This window comes from Anneissia japonica, unplaced genomic scaffold (genome assembly GCF_011630105.1).
Source record: "Anneissia japonica isolate Jap-2015-1 unplaced genomic scaffold, ASM1163010v1 scaffold288288_len553704_cov182, whole genome shotgun sequence".
NCBI lineage: Eukaryota > Metazoa > Echinodermata > Crinoidea > Comatulida > Comatulidae > Anneissia > Anneissia japonica.
In genome coordinates, this window is record NW_022702993.1 from 390,703 (window position 1) to 413,390 (window position 22,688).

General features: G+C 33.8%; 1 protein-coding gene across 1 annotated transcript; it reads right to left on the bottom strand.

Moving 5' to 3' along the window:
• Positions 1-9,048: 9,048 nt before the first annotated feature.
• On the bottom strand, positions 9,049-19,613 carry LOC117104194 (hydroxyacid-oxoacid transhydrogenase, mitochondrial-like). Its single transcript, XM_033244896.1, has 14 exons — positions 19,369-19,613; positions 18,371-18,464; positions 17,546-17,599; positions 17,203-17,253; positions 16,636-16,739; positions 15,516-15,712; positions 14,784-14,861; positions 13,316-13,421; positions 12,553-12,705; positions 12,024-12,122; positions 11,619-11,697; positions 10,977-11,073; positions 10,246-10,403; positions 9,049-9,749 (listed from the first exon to the last, which is right to left on the bottom strand). The coding sequence occupies exons 1-14, from the start codon at positions 19,422-19,424 to the stop codon at positions 9,666-9,668; spliced, it is 1,410 nt and encodes a 469-aa protein (XP_033100787.1). The 5' UTR covers positions 19,425-19,613; the 3' UTR covers positions 9,049-9,665.
• Between the last annotated feature and the right edge of the window lie 3,075 nt (positions 19,614-22,688).

A 22,688-nucleotide genomic window follows, 5' to 3' on the forward strand; every position in this document is an offset into this window, starting at 1 on the left:
ATATATATATATGAACGTAGTTGTTAAAGGAATCAATCATATTAATGATAAATATAATATCGTAAATTAGTTTATTACATTAGTCGTTTTTGTTATTTATTCCTCATGGCTAAAATCACGTGAAAACAATATCCATTTATTAAAACCTATTCTACCAATTCTTTTAGCTGAGCTTAAATACAGGAAAAAGGTTGCAAGAAAATACCTCATCTGCCAAAGCAAGCAAATTCAAGGATCGTAATTTAACTATGGGAGCAACAGCATTTTATATAAAATCACCACTCCTGATTATTATTATTATTATTATTATTATTATTATTATTATTATTATTATTATTGTTATTGTTATTGTTATTGTTATTGTTATTGTTATTATTATTATTATTATTATTATTATTATTATTTTCTTTTATAACTGATATTTGTTTATTATTGTTTTTCTGTATCTTTGGACCTAAACCTAAACTCATCGTCTGCTTGACGGGAAAGGCCATATAGATTATTATTATCTATCAAGGGAGTTTAACTACGTTGGATTCCACGAAGACCCAATACTAGCCCCTGGATTATAATTTCATGCGCATTAGGGGGATTCCCCGTCTAAGTACAGCAATCGCATTTTACTAAATAATCCAGCTTATATCTGGCGTGATGTTGACACCGAGTTACGATAAAGTTAACTAACCTTGATTTTTTTCGTGGTAATGTCAGTGGTCCAAATGGTGCAATTATTATAAAAGGAATATACATTAATGACGCAGTATCCACAGTACACGTTGGGGTAAATCTTGCATGGAAAGTGTGTGGTCAACAAACTAACGAACTTTATTCCTAATTCATCAGTTTTGTTATTGTTAAATAATTGTTTTATTTTGTAAAATATTTCATATGCACTTGAGGTCTGGAGAAGTACATATATGACATATTTAAACCAATGCATCTTACTCAGAAAAAAAAACAAAAAAAAACAAAACGTTATCTTAATAGTGAAATTTATGGAGTTGTGAAGTAGTCCACTTCAAACGTGATTTTTTTTTTTCTGAAATCGTTTTTTTTTTTTTTTCGATACTTAGGCTTGTGTCCCTTCGTGAAAACTGTGACGATTTATAAAACAACTTGAATTTCGTTACTTTTATTTGCTTATGAGAGCATTAACAGAAGATTTCCTTCACTGACAACTCTTTTCAACATTATCAAATGACAAGGGCTAAAACAAAGGGGAATCTGACTATTCTAAATAAAAGAGTAGGGTGGGGCAATTCTCTATTGAGTGTTCCGGTGCTGGACAGTGGAGTGGAATTATTTTTATTGTTAAATTTGTCCAGAGAAGATATAATATGAGGATTTAATTAGCTGTTGACGAGCATATGTCAATTAAAATGGACACTGTCGATGAAATCTCTGTCAACAAGCTCTCCGTCGACAAAACATCCTGTCAGATAGCTTTAGAAAGGCTGTCTGACAGGGTCCGAACATTATTTACAAGAGACACAATAGATCACAATACTAATGATAATCAAACCATTTAATGATTTATTTCTGAGAAGACTTGGAAGATTTACATGCATATAATTAAAAAACAAAATTTTCTGTAAAAAGTGTGTCATGTTTCATTGCTTCAAATACAAAATATATCCAGAGTGTATCTAAAATTTAACCACAAATTTTCAACTTGTCACTGCATCAATTCTGTTTATCACAGTCATTGTGCTTGTAGTTGGAAACACACACTATTCTATTATATCACTCAGTCATACTGGGAGCAGTTAAATTACCTGTAGTTTAACTGTTCCCTGGCCATACTTGTACTAAATATCAATTACAGTAACTATTCATGCTTTATTACAATAATTGTCACCAAAGTTGGCAAAAAAATACTATGTTCATAAATACCGTAAAACCTCGATTTGAAGTTACTTAATCACGAGATGACGCCCATCTAGAATCGAAGCCCCTCTTTAGTTTGTAAAATTAGCCTCGAAAAAAGCCCATGGGCTTCTTTTCAAGATAGCATATGACAATACATACACTGTACATGCATTTCAAAAAACAAAATAAATTGAAAACAAGCTTGGTTTATACAGTAGTTTTGATAATTTAATGCCAGTTAAATACACTCCATCATGATACAGATTGATGTTATAATGACCTTACTAATTGTTTCAACGAATTCACAAAATTTACAGCATTTATTTTAAAAAGAAGCCCCTCCCCCCGCAACCCACCTCGTTATTCTGCAAAAGTAGCCTCGAACAGAAGCCCATATCGAAAAAATGAAGCCCATCCAAAGTTGACAAAAAAAATAGAAGCCAGGGCTTCAATTCGAGTTTTTATGGTATCAGCGAACGCAGTAATAGTAGTTAAACATTGCTTAAACAGTAGAACTTTATCAGCTGGGCCGAATGCAGGATTTGGTCGTAGGGGGTACGTGAGAGTCCACACGACCTCAGGCCCATCATTGATAGGGTGGAGGTGCGAACATTTTGAGAATATTGACCTCTATGTTCCCGGAAATTGCAGTCTCGTACATAAAAATGTACAGGTACTATGTACATATTAACAATAAAATAGAAAACAATGTTTCTTAACACAATTAAGAAGGGGAGGGGGTGCGGCCGCATCGTTGCAACCCTGCATCGGCCCCAGATTATTACGGCCCTTCCATTATTTTAAAGAATAGTAATACGCTACTAGAATAGAATAATTATTTCACTGTTTAAACTAATTCTTCTTACCATGAACTTTTAGCTCTATCACAGTGTGGAAGTTTTAAATTCAATGCTCAAAACATAATTTAACATTTGATATATGTAAGCTGTGCACAGTATTCGGTACTGAAAGGTTTTGGACACGTAACCGAAAAATTAATCATCTAAATGTGCCACTTGTGACATCTATCTATTAACATGTTCCTGTCTCTTATACACATCTTTACAATTTAATTATTATTATTATTATTATATCAGTATCAAAATAGTCATTTTATTATTTCTCTCTATATAGTGAGAGCCCTTCTTTTAATAACTACAATTTTCTACCTAGAGCCTATACAGTACGCACAAATTCCAAAATCAGAGGTTTGAATAAAAATTTTAAAACTCCTACTTTGGAGGTTTGAATAAAAATTTGAAAACTCCTATTTTGGAGGTTTGGCGTATAATACGCAGAAACTCAAAATCTGAGGTTTGAATAAAAGTTTGAAAACTTCGATTTCTGAGTTTTCGCGTATAGTACGCAGAAACTCAGAAATCAGAGGTTTGAATAAAAGTTTGAAAACTCCGATTTTGGAGGTACGCAGAACCTCCGAAATCGGAGGTTTGATTAAAAGTTTGAAAACTCTGATTTTGGAGGTTTTTTGAATAAATTTTCTACTTCGTTGTTTTGAAGTTGAAGTTGCAACTAAGACTAAATGAAGTTCTAGATCGAAGTTCGATTAAAGTTCGTTTTAAGAATACGGGCGATAGGCCTACTATAAATGAAACGGTAATCAGTCAAACAAATCATGTTTACATACATACATACATACATATGCCCTGTCTCTTATACACATCTAGATGTGTATAAGTGAAATTATATAAAGGGCGTTGAAACAAGAAATTATAGCAACGAATCATGAGTAGTATACTAATACATATATGTACTGTATATACGTTTTTGGGCAAGATATATTGATTTTAAGTATGTCATATTTGTACTTCCCCAGACCTCAAGTACATATGAAATATTTGACAAAATAAAACAATTATATCAATAACAAAATTGATGAAGGAGTAAAGTGAATTGATGAAATTTGTAAAGCACGCCTGCCTTATATGTAATACATTTATTTACGTTATTAACGAGCTGTTTCCATACACAATTTTTAGAAGAGTTACTGGGGATTCTGCTTCATTAATTTATGTTCCTTTTATAATGATTGCACGATTTGATTGAATCACTGTGATTACCACGAAGATCAAGGTTAATTAACTTTATCGTAACTCAGAATCAACATCACGCCAGTTATAAGCTAGATTATTTGATAAAATGCGATTGCTGTACTTAGACGGGGAACCCCCCAAACTGTTTATAAAAAAATATTCCAGGGGCTAGCAGTGGTCATCGTGCACCTCAACACAATTAAACTTCATTGATATTTTTTTCGTACAAGTCAGGAAACTTTGCCAATTTTGTAGCTACCAAATTGGGATGCCCTCCCGGTTGCGTCGTTGCAACTATGCTACAATATTATGTAGAGCGATTGCTGTAACAGCATTGTAGCGATTTTATGGAAACTACCTTTAAGCCACTGACTGTAATATACATACCCCGGTATTCTAAAAACGAACTTCAGTCGTATTTCGAGCTAAAACTTAAAAATTACGTCATTTCGTATTCTTAAAACGAACTTCGACTTGCACTACGACTAAATGACGCAAACCTCGCCTAAAATTATGCCTCCACAGGCCGATTTTTTTAGTCAGCCTAGGGTCAGGCTAAATCGCCGACTTGAAATATTTACCCCAATGAAAACGTGCTTTTTGTAACTTGATAAAGTTAAATGAATAAAAACGATTGTATAAGTAGGTCTCATGTATCTCCACTGTGTTCAAGAAAAGGGACATAACGTTTGGCGTCCAAAATGCGAAATTAGCATGTTTTGCTAGCCACATGCAACAGTTCCTGATTTACACGAAATCCTCTCGCGTTGCGGTCACGTAGATTTACCATAACAACAACAAAAGATGGCAGTTTAATATTCTTCCGCGTTACCGGATCTCTAAAATTTCGTCTGCTATTAAAATTAGCTCTTTTTATTGGTTATTTTGATAGTTGTTGCTTGCCAGTCGTTTCAGTTGAACTACAACTAGGACTTGATTTAGTCGTAGTTAGAACTTCTACTTCGTTGTTTTGAAGTTGAAGTTGCAACTAAGACTAAATGAAGTTCTAGTTCGAAGTTCGATTAAAGTTCGTTTTAAGAATACGGGCGATAGGCCTACTATAAATGAAACGGTAATCAGTCAAACAAATCATGTTTACATACATATATACATATGCCTTATAACTAATAAATTTATTTACGTTATTAACGTGCTGTTTCCATACACAATTTTTGGAAGAGTTACTGGGGATTCTGCTTCATAAATTTATGTTCCTTTTATAATTACCGGTATTGCACGATTTGATTGAATCACTGTGATTACCACGAAAACGATCAAGGTTAATCAACCTTATCGTAACTCAGAATCAATATCACGCCAGATGTAAGCAGATTATTTCATAAAATGCGATTACTGTACTTAGACGGGACCACCCCCCCCCCCCAAACTGTTTATAAAAAAATATTCCAGGGGCTAGCCAATTTTTTAGCTACCAAATCGGGATGCATCGCCGGTTGTCTAGCATTTCCAAGAGCATGCTCACTGTGTTTTTTTATAAATAATTCACGGACGTTATTTGGTAACTGCGCATGCACATTGCTTAGTTCGGAATTCCCATTTCTTCGGAGTAAAAGCATCTCTATGGTAAAAGCTACCGCTACCTACAGCTATTTCCTCTTGAAGGTGCGGCACGAAAATTAGAGACAATACACTAGGCGTTCATGTAGCTAAGCATTTTAACCAAACCAACCATTGTATCTCTAATCTTAAATTTATTTCATTAATAAGTACAGGTTTCAAATCCCTCCCCGACGACAGACGCTGTTGCGAATTAAAATGGATCATTAAATTAAATGGCAAAAATGGAATAAATAAAGTGTCCAAGCAAATGGTGCAATTATTATAAAAAGATTATTATATAAAATTGGTGAAGCACTACAGTACAGTAGACATTGGGGTAACCATGAGGAAGGCATCCAATTTGTCAGCTACAAAATCGGCAAAGTTTCCTGAATGTTAACTTTGTTTGCCCCTGGATTATTAGGCCTACAGTATTTACAGTGTAGGGGTCAACGTCGAAGTACAGCAATCACATTTTCTCAAATAATCTAGCTTATATATCTGGCGTTATGTTGACACTGACTTACGATAAAGTTAACTTACCTTGATTTCTTTCTTGGTAATCACAGTTGTCCAAGCAAATGGTGCAATTATTACAAAAGGATTATTATAAAATTGGTAAAGCAGAAGCAGACATTAGGGTAACTCTAGCCAAAAATAGCACATTTAATAAGGTAAATGAAAGTTTTAGTTTTAAGGCAGGCGTGTTTTACAACAAAAGAAGTTTAATCAACTTTGTTATTGTTATATAATTGTTTTATTTTGCAACGTATTTCTATGCAGGTACTTGAGGTCTGGGGGAAATAAATATGTGACACACTTTAAACCAATTCATCTTACATCTCAGAAACGAATTGTACACTTATTCAGACAAATTAACACACACATTATCACTATTCACATAATTGGCAATCCTTAAAGTTTATAAACAACATAAATTTCAATTCCTTTTATATGTTTATGACACGGTATTAACGGCAAATTTCCTTAAACAATTCCTCAGTATAGTTTCGTATGTTAAGCATTATCACATAACAAGGGCTCAAACATAGTGGAATCTAAATATTCTAAGATTATTAGAGTAATGTGGGACAATTAGACAATCGAGCTAACGATTGGTGACTACTGTTCGATCCCCAAGTAGCAGCGGTTACTGCAAATGCTATATCGATTTGTATCCCCGTCTATACTATATATTTATAGTAGGCCTATGAATATTAGGGTCCATATATGACTTAAAGCTTGTTTCCATACAATTGCTACACTGTCCCAACAGCAGTCGATCTACCTACTGTAGTATAGTTGTCTGAGGCAACCGGAAATGAATCCAGTTGTCTGCAACAAAATCGGAAAAATTATCAGGGAACAGTGAAATTAATTGTAATTTCATTGTTCCCATGGTTGAATCAGGTTCAACTTTTCCGAAATTTAGGAACAAATACCTATCAAGGGAGTTTAACTATGTTGGGGTCCACGAAGCCCAATACTAGCCCCTGGATTATAAATTCATGCGCATTAGGGGGATTCCCCGTCTAAGTACAGCAATCGCATTTTACTAAATAATCCAGCTTATATCTGGCGTGATGTTGACACCCAGTTACGATAAAGTTAACTAACCTTGATTTTTTTCGTGGTAATGTCAGTGGTCCAAATGGTGCAATTATTATAAAAGGAACATACATTAATGACGCAGTATCCACAGTACACGTTGGAGTAAATCTTGCATTAATAACGTAGATAAAAGTATGCAGGTGTGCTCAACAAACTAAGAACTTTATTCCTAATTCATCAGTTTTGTTATTGTTAAATAATTGTTTTATTTTGCCAAATATTTCATATGCATTTGAGGTCTGGAGAAGTACATATATGACATATTTAAAACCAATGCATCTTACTCAGAAAAAAAACCCGTTATCTTGATAGTGAAATTTACGGAGTTGTGAAGTAGTCCACTTGTGATTTGTTTGTTTGGTTTTTTTTTCTCAAATCGTTGTTTTGGGTTTTTTTTTCGATACTTAAGTTTGTGTCTCTTCGTGACGCTTTATAAAACAACTTGAATTTCGGTATTTTTATTTGCTTATGAGAGCATTAACAGAAGATTTCCTTCACTGACAACTCATTTTTTTTATGTTCAACATTATCAAATGACAAGGGCTAAAACAAAGGGGAATCTGACTATTCTAAATAAAAGAGTAGGGCGGGGCAATTCTCTATTGAGTGTTGCGGTGCTGGACAGTGGAGTGAAATTCCAGGATATATTCGACAATTAAAAATTACGGTACCGTATTTTAAAATCAAGGCAATACAGCACATCAATAAGGCGCCTTTGTAAACAGCAATTTATTTAGTCATAAGATTATCTGCAATTAAAGGATATAAAGTAATATTTTTTCCATTTCCATTTCCAAACACTAATAAGCAATTAGTATAGTGGCGTATTATAGTGGAATTATTTATACGAAGGTTAGATCAGGGAATGGCAGAAAAAATTCCTGAAGTGGTGGTGGGAGGTGGGGATCGCACATTCACCTCAGCCTCACCATGATGGGTGAAGCTGAGGTAAAATTCGAGGAAATCTAGATGGCCGGAAATGTCATCACCACATCAACATTATAATCAAATGAAGCGCCAACAAAATATGTCAAATATGATCTTTTATCAGTAACGATAGATCGAATTAAGCTGTCGGCACTTTCCTTTACCATAGAGTCTGTTCAATTTTCTCTAAGACTTTACCTACTTCATGTGCTGAAAACCAATCTTATCTTTACAAGCTTTTTTCTCATACTTCTCTGATTATAATACTGAGACACGCGCAATCGAGTCGTGTATTATTATAGGTAATTCAGATGTTTGTGGGCAGATATTGGTATTTTGCTATAAGAAAAGATTTTTCGTTAAAAATTGGTTATTTATGCAGTTCATTTCAACAGTTTTCAGGCATCTTCTCGACTTAACATTACGGTCGAAAGTGAAGGGCAAACCCTCCCATAAAAATGTGGGGAACGTGTCTGCCCAGTCACACCCCTCCCCTTCCCCCTGATCTGTACCCATGTTTATGTGCATAGTATATTTAGCTGTGCATATGCGGATTCAATTGATTGTATTTGTGAAATATGATATGAAGGTTATATTTTCTTTTCTCCTCTGTGTGTTGTACCCATACCATCAAAATTAATTATTCTGCTCCTTCCTTGGAGCAAAAATCCTAGATCATGTTAGCAAGACTTATAAATACATTTAATTAATTTCAGTGGTGGTGCTGGGATCTATCTCTCCAACCTAGGACAAATAAACGGGGTTCAGCAGCAAAGAACCCAGAAGCTATGATAATATTGATGATTTCAAATTGCATGAGGTATTAAAATTTTTACATTTCGATGTAATTTGTAAATATCTTGCAATTCAGTCTAGGCTACGAACTAGATGTGTATAAAAGAAACTTGAAACTTGATAAATATAAAGTCTATATATATTTTATTATAAATCACACATGAAAATATTTGCTGGAAGTTGATATACTAAAATATTTAATTTTAATATAGAAAAACTTTAAATCATTCCAATAGATAAAGGCCACAAATGATAACTAAATGAATTAAAGGAAAAGTCAAATTAACATAAAATAAAGAATGCTAAACATTTTAAAAAATATTATACTGTAAATCACACTTGTATTATTACTCATTGTGACCTATAATCATAAGAAAATAATAAAAATAACTATATGTAAAAAATAAATCAAGGTTAACCAATGCAAAATGCATCAAATAAAGGAGTCAAATATATAAATGATACAAGCAAGCTAAGAATTTAGAATTTTACATCTTTAAATCTGTTTCTCATTAACCCATTCCTGAGTTTTTCGTTAAACACACTTCTTGTATTTCAGAAAAATCAGTTGAACAACATATCAACAATATTTTTCCCTCTGGAGCTTGACTTTAAAATATAGTTTTTCTTAAAAGATATTTAAAATATGATTTTTCCTAAATCCAGAAATAGCACAAAAATGTCTACAACATGAAGAGATGAGAGGTCAAACAAATGCATGTAGTAGATTTTCTGTTTCAGTATGTGATAGTACATTCTAAATAGTGTCATCTCTTGTTGGAGAAAATATCTTGCACTAGAAGACATAATTTTAATCACTAATCGCAAGTAATTGATGTTTTTAAGTTTACATTAGTAAACTTTCATTGAATCGTTGAAGAGCTGGTGAAGATGTTCCTCTGCTAACAGTCTTGGTGACAGTTTGGTAACACGATGCTGTGGAGTAATAAAAAACACACATGTGACACAATATAATAGAATAAATGAGAATACACAATAAAAACAATAAATAAATATGAAAAATAACTTTAATAGATTTTAAACATAAAACAAGTTACAATCATGTATTCTTATGTCACAGATTAAAACAGTATTGTAAGCTCTGTCAACAGAATGACTTGAAAGGGGTACATGAAAGCAACACAACAACCGATTGATGTCTGAGAGGGCTATATAAATGATGTGTAATAACAGCAACACAACAACGATAATAATAATTAATTAATTACAGGTCTAAATAATGCCCCCTCCAATTAAAGACTACCCACAATTAACGACCACTTTTCTGCAGTCCTAAATTACCAAATGTCTTTTATCTGCATTATACTAATTTTAGAGACCAAAGCTGCTAAAGACCATGGAAACCCCAGTCCCAAAAGTGTTTTAATTGGAGGGAGACCAGTATAATAGAAGTAATAATGTAGTTTAATACCTGAGGCAGTGTTGACTTCACTAGTTCAGGCACATCATCTTTGGTGTATCCCAGAGCAGTCAGTCCATCTTCAATTTCAAGGTCATGCATAAACTGGCGAAGGGCATCAGATAACACCAGGCCTGCATCCTCCCGTTTGCAATTAGTGGTGTCTTTGCCTGTAAAGTGTGGAGTGAGTTTATGCTAACATTTTTTAAGCTACATTCACACATGATCAAATTGTATCGAAATGACAACGAAATGTGATATGCTCTTATTTGGATGTAACATTACACCGTCATGACCATATATGGGCACATCTAATTTATTTGTCACATATAATTTGATAGTGTAGACGTATCATTAGTTTATGTGGATGTTTCATGGGAGGGGGACTGTATTAAAGGCCTTGCTAAAATCTAATGACACTATCAGGTTTTTATAGTCTGACAGACACTGTTTGTTCAGATCATATATTGTTTGACAAACATCCAAGAGTGAATGAGCAGCTTAGCTATGTTAAAATATGTTATGTTTGCTGTATTAAACAACTGTCCTTTGGGGAAAAAAAGAAGCCTCTATTTAGAACCCAAATTATTCTAAATTTTGTATTGAATATCAGCTGTATATATCTGAAAATAAGATCATATAAAATACGTTGACATCAACCCTGAAACAGCCTTATTCAACTTCCTTAGCAATCATTCTCACACAAGCATGTGGTGTAATAATATGTGCTGTACTGTATTTACCCAAGATGTTAGCTGCCTCTATATGTCGCTCTGGGCAAGCTGATGCTGTGTACTGGAACACAGCTGGAGCTGTCATTACAACAGACAGACCATGAGGCTGTGAAAAAAAAACAAATGATCAAAGTAACATTTAAAAAAATGGCAAAAAATAATAAAATAATTACATAAAATGTGACCGGCTCTGTCAAAACCTGCCGTTTGCCACAATTTCTAATTTCGCACAAGCACCCAATACGTTTGAGAATCAGAATTTTGAACATTTTAAGGTTTTTGCATTTTAGAAAAGAATTTATATTGAAGAAAGTTTTTGCAAAATATCAATCGCTAAATCTAACTGAAAAATATATTAAAAATATATTTTAAAAATAAAAATCTTAATAATAAACTACTAATTTGAATTCTTTGGAAGCTGTTTCCTCAAAAACATACATGGCTGATAACCAATGAATTCAATATTCATAATTTTGCTACGAATCAACCAATTTTCATCAAATAAACACTGTTTTAAAGAAGAATTCATACAGAATCAATTTTTAATTTTTCCTACAAATGGCTGGATTTTCAAGAGCTGGTCACAAATATTAAAATACTATCTCTTTTCATCCCAATGAGTTAAGTGATAATGTACAATACTGAACTTACTACCATAGCGTGGTCCACATCATATTGTTTAGCTCTGTAGGTTTTCACCTGACCTGCGACAGCATAAGACATCCCATGACTAGAAAGCAAAAGGAATTAGTATGAAACTGTACAGTGTGGGCTTGACAACAAATGCACCCTCCAAAAACAGCTTGTACAAAAATAAACACCCCCACACCCCCTCCCCCAATAACACTGGAAATATGGTCACTATATCAATATTATTCTTCTACCAACCCCCCCCCCCACACAATATCAAAGGTGTTCACTTAACCTTCCATCAGCCCTCCATTAGAATTATATAAATATAAAGCTTAGAGCTGGATATAAAATAAACACAGTTCTACCAAAACTATTCATTTGCACACATGAATATTCAAAAGAAATAATAATTAGTATTCGTACCATAGATGTACTCCAGCGTTTCCAAAGCCAATGCCAGCAAACACACTTGCCAAGTGCATGTTGGATCTTGCTTCGAAGTCATCAGGGTCCTGCACCGCTCTAAATAAATAATTCAATTTATGTATATTTAAATAAACCAGTAATGTGTTACAGTTTCCTTAATGAAGGTTGTCAAGTGCGCTCATTTATATGTTATGGGATTCCACCAGGATCTCAAATTCCTGTACAGAGGTGATATGGCTCATTCATAAACCATTAAATGTAGTAAATAACTGAAGGTAATACACAAGCGCTTAAATTAACCATGATTCAAGTTACATTCAAGATTTAAACTAAATTTTCCCACAAACAAAATAAATTCATTTGTATATACAGAGACATTAATTATAAAAAAAAATCAATGAAATATAGAATAGAAACATCCAAGTTAATTATAAGAAATATAACAGTGAAATAAGCATGAAATAATATTGAATTGAGTAAGTATTACTAATCTAATATTAAATTCTCATTAAATTATATCATTTACCTTCTAAAATATTTCTTAATTATCCGTAATGCATGGAGGGACCATATATCACTGATGGGGTTGCTGCCCTGGTAGGCTGGTCTCTGTATGGGGTCCATTGGCCTCGGCGTACGCTCCTGATACGGGATGGCTGTATACGACTCCAGAGCATGACTGTATAAAATGAAATTCATATCAATTTAAACCAGGAGTTTTAAATTACAAAATTCTGCATTTTATAATAATAGTAATTATTGATTGAATAGTTTCATCTGGTTTGCACATAACCTGACAAGTCATATTAATAGACAAAATCTCACAGTAAGTTTACATCAAATTGTGCTGGGTTTATTATCAATTAAACAGTGATGTTGGGCATTTGTAAAAAAATGCTGAGCATTAAAAATAAAAACTTTGACTCAGACACAGCTTTAAGTAGGCTGAATTGCTCACAGATTTTAATAATAATAATAATAATAGTATAGTTTTACATAGCGCATATATCCATCTAATGTAAGATGCTCAGGGCGTTTGATATGTGGACTAGGAACTCGATCAATGACTTTCTTCGCCCCTAAGGGTTCCTTCGTGTCTGTGCTACCCGGTAACATGGTACCAGCAACTCTCGTCGTCCACCACTTTGACTCATTCAACAACTTTCTTCTCCCCTATGGGTCACATCATGTCTGATCAACCCCTCAGAGGTCCACTTTTGTCTTTCCAATATGGGAGGTGCAGCTAAAGTATGTATAGAGCTTATGAATATAAATAAATCTCGCATTACCATAAGACGTCAAATCCGCTGTAAGCAGCTACTCTGTTTGGCATGTATCTGCAGTGAAGGGGATCTACTATGCCCAGTAGTGGACGAATAGCACGGCTACCAATACCTGCAAATAAAGCAAAACATAGTCAACAGCACATCACACTGGTTATACAGTTTAGATATACATTTATTAATCTTTCTGTCAGAACTGTTTCTTTTCAATATACTTTCTCACCATGATACCACTTCACTCTGATTGAATAATTGCCTCATTTAAATAATTGCATATTAATTAAGATCTCTGGTAACTGATACTGTTCATAGTTTGTATCTTTGTATTATATGTATTATTCCTGATGATGCTTAAATAAAAGCAAAACTTTGAATAAAATGGCCTTGTCAATTTTTGGAGTGACATTCATACTATTTGTACTTAAACTAAGTGCACAAAAAATTCAAACTCCTTACAGAAATTATTACTTGCCTTTACTGTTCTGGATGTATTTTTCATTAGTTCAATGTAAAGCTCTGCCCAGATTATATTTTCTTTGACAAAAAACTGTTGTATGCCCATATATAGTCATGATGTGCCTATATATAGTCATGATGTGATGTCATCATGACCATATTTGGGCATGTCACTTGTTTTTGTCAAATAAAATTTGATAGTCTTGACAGGGCTTAAGAGTAATATTATGTGACATATGCTTTTTGTCTACATTAACTTATTATTTATTATTATTGCTTTTATAACATTTTAAAACTTTACACTACAATCACACAATTACAGTAACATCTCCCAATTACGTTCCAAACAGGGTTCATAAATGAGAAAACTCGTAATTCAGAGAGTTCACATTTTCAGCATCTCAATTTAGTGAGGTTAGGCCTAGGCCATGCTGCAATGTACAGGGCTTGAATTACCTGTGATCAAACTGAAGTATCCATGTGAAGTGATTTACGAATGAAAACATGATCATAAAATGCACAAAACGAGTGTTATTATTCATGCGAATAGCGCCCCATAATCAAAAAGTGAGATTTACTATACAGTATGCCACAAGCGTGCACAGCTCAAATGCAACTCGGCTGAAAACTATTGATATTTCTTGCTTTAAAATTAGTTTTACATCACTTTATTGGTTTGAATGTTTTCTTTCTTAGATGAAAGAATTTTTAAATACATTTTAAGTGTTTTGTAGTTAAAAAAGATCGCTCATAATGACGTCATACCGTAAATTCGGTTCGTAAAATTGAGATATTTGTAACTGGGGGTTTGTCATTGGGAGATGTTACTGTAAATAAAAAGTTAAGCATTGAGTTTATGTCAAGTTTATGTTAAATTTATATATACTCCCTTAGAGCAACTGAATAGTAGTAAGATTGTGTTGGGTTTAAATCTTGATGATGTTATCTTTTTCCATTTTATTTAAAATTGCTAACAATATCACTGTATTAATATTTATTTATTTTTTAAATTCCTTACCTGTTTTAGCTTTCAACTCTGTATGGTCGAAGATTGCAACCCCAGTTGTTTCACTACCAGTACCAGATGTTGTTGGAACTAATAAAAAATAACCATCATCAGTTTGTATCTTTTTCGTCTAATTACTTGGAAAGATGAAGGAAGATGATTTTCAATGAAAAAGGATGATAATGAATACCAACTTGCCCATTCACAATAAGTAACCAGGGTGAAGTGAAATCCTACTGGTACCACAATAGGTCATCGTTCAGCTAAATATTCAAGGGCACATGTGGGGTGATCTGGAAGTTCAGCCTCCAATTAGAGGCATAGCTGTGTGTTTAAAAGGTGATTACAGCGCACCATTTAAATCGAGACCACTCTAACTCCGAGAACCCTCTAATTTGAGACCAATTTTCCAAAGACCCAAATAACAATCAATCTTTTAACACAAAGCTAAACCTTAAATTGGATACTGAGTGGAAGTCTCAAAAGTGGTCTTAAAATGGAAGACAGACTGTAGTTGGAACTTAGGAAAAGTGGTATTGAATTAAAGGGGTCTCTGGAGGGCGAACTGATATACAGTTGGCCTTCCAATTAGAGACTACTTTGGGACCTGGAAATTTAGGGTGGTCTCAGGGTTGAAAGATTGATGATTGTTATTTTGTTCATCATTAAAAAAGTGGTCTCAAATTAGAAAGGTTTGGAATTAGTGGGGTGTTGAATTGGAGGGTGCCCTGTATGATAACACACCTGCAATCAACGGCTTCACAGTGCCTGTCACAGGCTTTCCTTTCCCTATTGGAGCATTCACAAAGTCCAGGAAGTCAGCATCAGGGTTACTGGCATATAGGTTTGCCGCTTTACAAGTGTCCATTACAGAACCACCACCAACAGCAAGATACGCATCAAAATTACCATTCTTGGCAAATGTGATAGCTTGCTTGAAACTGAAAGTTATTGAACAGAATCCACAATTTGTAAGAAGTATTGTACCTGTATAGATATTTTTTAATATTTAAAAAATTGATGTGGCATATGGTGAAATGTTGTCCTGTAAAAGTGATATCGTAAATATTTTGTCCTAAACTTTACAATTTCTTTAATACAAAAACTTCCACTAAAGAGTAATCAGTCTATATAATAATAAATTAATTAGGTAAGGTTTGAACTGTATAGAGGGCAGTATTATAGTAAGTTTCAATGTATTTTGGCTATATTTATTTTTTTAAAACTCAGTGAAGTCTCTTTTCATGAGTGAACACATTCAGATTGTTACTACAGTATGTCAGTCCAACTTTCAAGCAATAGGCCTACTAAAAATTGACATTTCTGTTACTGTATTTATTCAAATTAATGCCCCACTTTCAATAAATACCCCTCTTGAATATAAACCCCCTTCTGATTCTCATTTGAAATATACGCCTCCATCAATTGAGCGCCTCAAGCATTAATTTTTTCTTCAATAATCTTTTTTACTTTGAATAAACGCCATCTAAATGACTGTAAACAAAACTAATGGAAGCAACATTATTCTGAACACATTTTATTAATGTTCTACTCCAGTAGAAGTACATTTTTTTCTAACCTGGTTGGGATCAATTATGTTTACGATCACACAATAACACATTTTGATGGTAATTATGTATTGTAGTTTCAGATTTACAGTCAAATTAAGGGGCGTATATTTGTGTATACGTATCCACTATACACCAAAAAAATAAACACCTTCCTCGATTAAACGCCTGTCTCGATAAAATTCCCCCTCAAAAACCCTTCTCAACTATAAACGGCTAGGGGCGTTTATTCAAATAAATATGGTACACTTATTATTCATTTTCATGATTGGTAGTCATTATAAATATAATTTCACCTGATATCTGTTGGCTCAATTCTGATATCATCAAACACTTGAAAGTTCAGCTTTTGTTTCTGGAGTGAGTCTAGCACAGTTTGCATAGGTGGAAGTTTTGCAAGCTAAGTAAAACATGGAGTTGTTATTGAGAATACCTGAATTAGCTCTGCCCACTCCAAAGCATACAATCAGGTAAAAAACAAAACTATCGGATCAAAATATAAAAAAAAAAACACAGTTTGCATTCTGTCCCAATGGATGTGTTGATCATTTCCATCATAAAGCAAATACCAAACATAAATAATAACCCACATACAAGATTTTGAAGTCTTGTTTTTAAAAATAGCCATTTAAATAAAATGTTAAACGTTAAAACAGATTAATTGATCAAGGAATAATTGAGGACTATAAATACGTAATTTTATTGTGGACGTGTAACTCCGGTTCTCCGACATTTGATCCATTGATGGACAGCCCAAGAACGATGCTCAGTTCACTGTTTATGCCTGTTGAGCTGAGTTTATTACTGATATACATGGAAATTCCAGCAGCACATAGGGATGAAAACAAATCATATAAACTTACATTTTTATCAGTGATGACACAAATATTCTTGGCACCAAGGTTCTTAAAGTCCTAAAAAGAAAAGAAAATTGCTTAAAAAATAATAGGGGATGTGAGATGGACCAATACACTGGGGTTTAACTCTTGAAGTATGTACTGGCTTCATTATAGTGCACATAAGCCAATTGTACACAATGGGCCTACCGTTTGAGCTTATCCGAAAAGACTTGTTCCACCACCAGAAACATAGACAAGAATGCTGCTCGAACCAGCGATATTGTGGCTGTTGGTTGCGGCACACCTGCCTTAACTGCTCGGCTATTTCACTCTCCATATCTAGTCTTCAATCATTGAAATTACTCACCATTCCAACCTCTTGTGTTACTCCTTCACCATAACGGATATTTGAACAAGCCATCTGAAAAAGGGGAGAAGAATAGCGAAAGATTTGAACAGCAGTGGATCTATATACTTTTTTAAAAAAAGGGTCACAATTATTTAGCATTTTGTGTTTACCAGTTATCATTGGTCTAGTTTCAAACTAACTTGCAATTGTGTTAATAGCTAGCCAATATTTTTTTCCGGAGGAAAAAAATTTTTTGATATGTTGTAGAACTGATTTTTCTAAGACAGAAAAAAGTTGTTTGATGAAAAACTGGGGAACGGTGAATGAGATACAGATTTTTTAATATTTAAAAACTGGGAGAAAAAAAAGGGGCGTAACCGCCCATTTTTACACCTTATTCCCCCAGTTTTTAAATATTTAAAAATCTGTATCTCATTCACTGTTTCCCAGTTTTTCGTCAAACAACTTTTTTTCTGTCTTAGAAAAATCAGTTCTACAACATATCAAAACATTTTTTCCTCCGGAGCCTGACTTTAAACTCTCTGAATATGATCAAAATTTTCTTTGACGAAAAATGTTGTATGCCCATATTTAGTCATGATGTGCATATATATGGTCATTATGTGATGTCATTATGACCATATTTAGATATGTCACATGTTTTTTTTTTTCAAATAAAATTTGATAGTCTGGACAGAGTTTTAGGGAATGATCTCAAGCGTAAGCATAAAGTACACTTTTATAAAAACAAAACACATCACATTTGAAAGGTAGAAGGGTAAGAAACCCCCTCTAACTTCATTTCTACTGCTAGAATTTTCCTGGTTTTTAATATTACAGTACCTCAAAGGCATACTCTTTAGCAGTTGGTTGTGTGGAGCAATCCATTCTCTGTAAAGGGGCAGAGAATGCTTGAGAATGTGCAGGGCAGCGACATCTATGGAGAAATTACAATAATAAATTAAAATACTTAAAATACTAAATTAAAAAATAAATGAATATCACAACATAAAGAAACAAAATTAATCCATTAAAAGAACATATCTTGATTCAGTGAATTATCCAACAAATGCTTTATCCACTAGATTTAAGTCATTATTTTTTAGTTTTTATTATTTCAAGACCTTGTGAAGGTTATCACCAACCATAAAAATAAGCAGTTCCTTCCTCAAGTCACCTAGTGATGGGTCTAATGTGCTAGATTGGCAGGTGCTTTGAAACAATGATTTGGTGACCCCTTGGAGAATTTGCATTTTTTTTTTTGTTAAGCTGATGATGCTAGCTCAAGTGCGAAAAATTGTGTCTCAATAAATTTGTTAGTCAAAAGAAGTTCTACTGTACTTGTTTTCAAGTTTGTATTTCATGTTACCCAACTAAGTATTATGGCTGAACTTTTATCATTTTTGTTGTTCAGATTCTCTTTTTTTTTACTTTCTGTGAGGAACATAGAAGCTTTTAGCATTTCGGCTATGTAAGTGTGACTTTATTATTATAATTATTAATATTATTTTTAAATTGATAATTTTTGTTTTATAGAAGCTATCATAAGCTTAATATCACATTCTACCAATTTTCCTATGAAGTCAAAAAATTGTTTCTAAATTATCATTTAGACTTTAGCTGTTGTAGGCACACCAGTCAATGCCACAGGATATTTTTCGAGATCCTGGTCCTGAAGCTTCATTAGTGTACTCCGGGCCCTAAACTACTAGCCTATAAACTAAGCCTAAAATAAGATTAGAAAAGTTTGATTGAAAAGCCATGGCAGGCCCATCCATGTGCTGTATTGCTGTACCGGTTAGCGGTTGTCAGTATACTCGCAACTTTCACTTAAGTCTTACCCTGCACTAGCTAGGATTTTCATAAGGCTTTGAACTGATTGCCTAGTTGAACCCATTTTCACTTAGCTTTGTAAAAATACTGGGCAGCGAAAATACTGTTGCTTATAAACCAATTTCCTTCTAGTCAGCCAAGGCTAGGCCTACGTGATCAACCACCGTTTTCCTCTCCCTCAACAACCTGCACTTCTCTAAATGTAAACAATCAATCATCGTGGTGTTGGTGCTCAAATAATTTTTAACGGCCTGACTCGGTCTGCATGCAATGATCGTAATTTGAGTAACGTGCTTGACAATGTTCCATCCAGGGCAGCCTCGATTTCTCTCTACACGTCACACGCGCCTGTGTACCATGAACTAAGTCACTCGAGTCACGTAAGACGGTGACTTTTGAAAGTAATTGAACAGAAAATTGTTTTCACAAGACCACTTTTGGAAGTGAAATTGAATTAAATACTTGATGTTTACAATAAATGAAGAATACTTTTAGAAATAATCCGTATTTTATTTAATTATAATATTAAATAACCTATATAAAATTAATTAATATTAACAAAAAAAAGATATCGGATTCATTCCAGTGGCAGATCCAGGAATAATTCGAATAGAGGGACCCAGAAAGACAATTAGATGGAGGGTCAACCTTACAGCGGGCCTCACAGCCATGGGCGTGGAGCAGTGGCGTAACCAATGGTGGGGGGGTGGGGGGGGGGGGAGGGGAAGTTCCCCAGATTTTGGCCTTCCCCCACTGGCCCCGACTTTCCTCCCACTGAGGTGGCTAATGAGGTTCATTGACATTTCTACATGTCGATGATTGCTCAAATTCGGTTCAACCAGTTCGCATCGTACTGTAGTTTTGACTATACTTCGGGCGACTTCCATTCCACCGAGAAATGTTCGCTTCGCTGTTGTTCTTCTAAAATCACTCAAATGGGTGTTTAATTCATATTGTGTAGTTTTAGTTTACAGTACAATAGGCCTATACATATTGGCAATCACAGACATTTATACAAACTCACAATATTCTCTACACACTTTTCTTGGTGCAACACATGGTTAAAGTACAATCCGTTTCCTGTTATTCATGTTTCTAATATTTAACTGTAATTCGTAACACATTACATTAATTTCATCATGGTTTAAAACGGTTCTGTATAATGAATAAACTGCTATAAAATAATACGATGTTCATTTTCATTCTTTAATTCCATAAAAATTTCACTTAATTTATACATTCAAGAGTAACGGACTGAGGTCACGTAAGATAGCCATTTATATCGTAAGATTTTTCCTTGGCCGGGGCCCTACGCGGCCCCCTGGCCCCCATTTGGTTCCTCACTTTGATCAGAACACTTTTACCCTCACATAATATCACAGACCCACACTGCCCCCCACCACCCCCCTACAGAAATTTTTCAGCTACGCCACTGGATGAGAGGTCCGAAATATCTATGGCATTTCTAGATGGCCAGAAATCGCACTCAGACTTACAATTTTCTTGAATGTAATTTTCTTTCACTTACTTTTTATTAAATTTTTTAAAAATTAGAGGGGGATGGGGTTGTCGGGCCAGCTGCCTCCCCACCCCTGAATCTCCACATGTATTCATCCTTAATTTCGTACAGCTCTTAGCAGTGGTATATCTCTGTGGAGAAGGGGGTGGGTGCACGCTCATTCATCGTTAGATGCATGGCTGGACATTGAGTTCTAAATTATTACATTTATTTGATTGAATAAAATATCTTGTTGGTCGCGCCGTCATCCTGACATTGGTAACATGTTAAATAATAATGTAAAAAGACTTGTGGCAAGTCTAGCAAATACTTCATGTGCATCATGAACACAAAATACTATACATTTTTTATGACACCTGCATTATTCATTTATTCTTCCAAATAAACGAATACGCTCCCTCTTTATGTTATTTTATCATCTGGTAGGCCTACAGTAACTCCTCTTCTTCATTTTTTTTTTTCCTTTTATTACAGTGTTTAAGATTTAATTTTGTATATTTCTAAAGTAAACAATCGTATTTCTAGTTACTGAATTTTCCAAGATGCGTTTCAAACTCACTACCTTTGGTTCATTAGAACACATTGCTTACCAACCGCGCCGTCTATACCGTATGTCTATCAGCCGTGTACTTCTAGAGCTCCTCATAATAAGAGAGAATTTTTCAAATAATTAGATTAAATAATTTTTACAAAATTAAATGTCTTTAAAAAAAATTAACAATTGAATACAAGACGTGATTCAAACTCACAGCCTTTGGTTCCTTAGAACCATCGCATTGAACCCTGCATAGATTGCATGGTTAAACAGACCGCTAAAACCTACTCAGTCGTAAAAACGCACAGTCACTATCAGTAAAAAAGCACACAATCAGCAAAAAAGCACACAATCACATGGGTACTCCTAGAGCTCCTCATTGGAGCTAAAACAACATATCTAATGAAAAAAAAAACTGTCGCATGGACGGCGGTTAAATCGACCGAGCCATCCATATTTGCATAAAAGTGGTAATAGCAGTAATTTACAGTCAGCTGTGAAAAAAAGCACACAATCAGCAGGGTAATCCATGAGCTCCTCATCGGAACTAAAAATAAGAACAACTCGTAAAGATCATAGACAACATACTTGTATTTAATTCCTCAGACAAAATAAGGCAAATTAAGTATAATTCTAATTGTTTCTAGACAGTCTTCCATTCAGGGCCGCATTGAATGATACAATGGTTATTTCAAAAGAAAATGCCTTGATTTTGAAATTACAAAATTATCTTGACTTTGCATTTACTGGTACTGTACATAAAATTATATACTACATTGTAATGTATTATCACTGATACCCCATCTGAATGTTATTTATATAAACAAATAACTTATGAAATAATTATGCTAAAGTTAATATTCATTTTTAACTTGTAAAGTATATATTAATGTAGGCCTACGTAATGCAATTATTCTCAATATTCTTCCACTACTGGCAATAAACAGATCTTAAATATTTGATAACAAACCTCATTTTGTTAAAATCTAAACATACAGTTAACAGAACATTATTGATGATATTGATCATTATAGATGATTATAAAGAAAAATCAAAATTAGTGAATTTACAGATTTGACTTGCCAATTAACATATAGCCCTTAAAAAATAATTCTCAATATAAAAGTATTTTTAATAAAAAATTAAAATTATATATTCACCATAACACCCATATACTGTATTAATATTTTGATTCTTTATTCTTTGATACTAAATATTATTAAAACTAAACATATAAAACACAAAACAATGTTATAAAACAAAACAAATCTTGC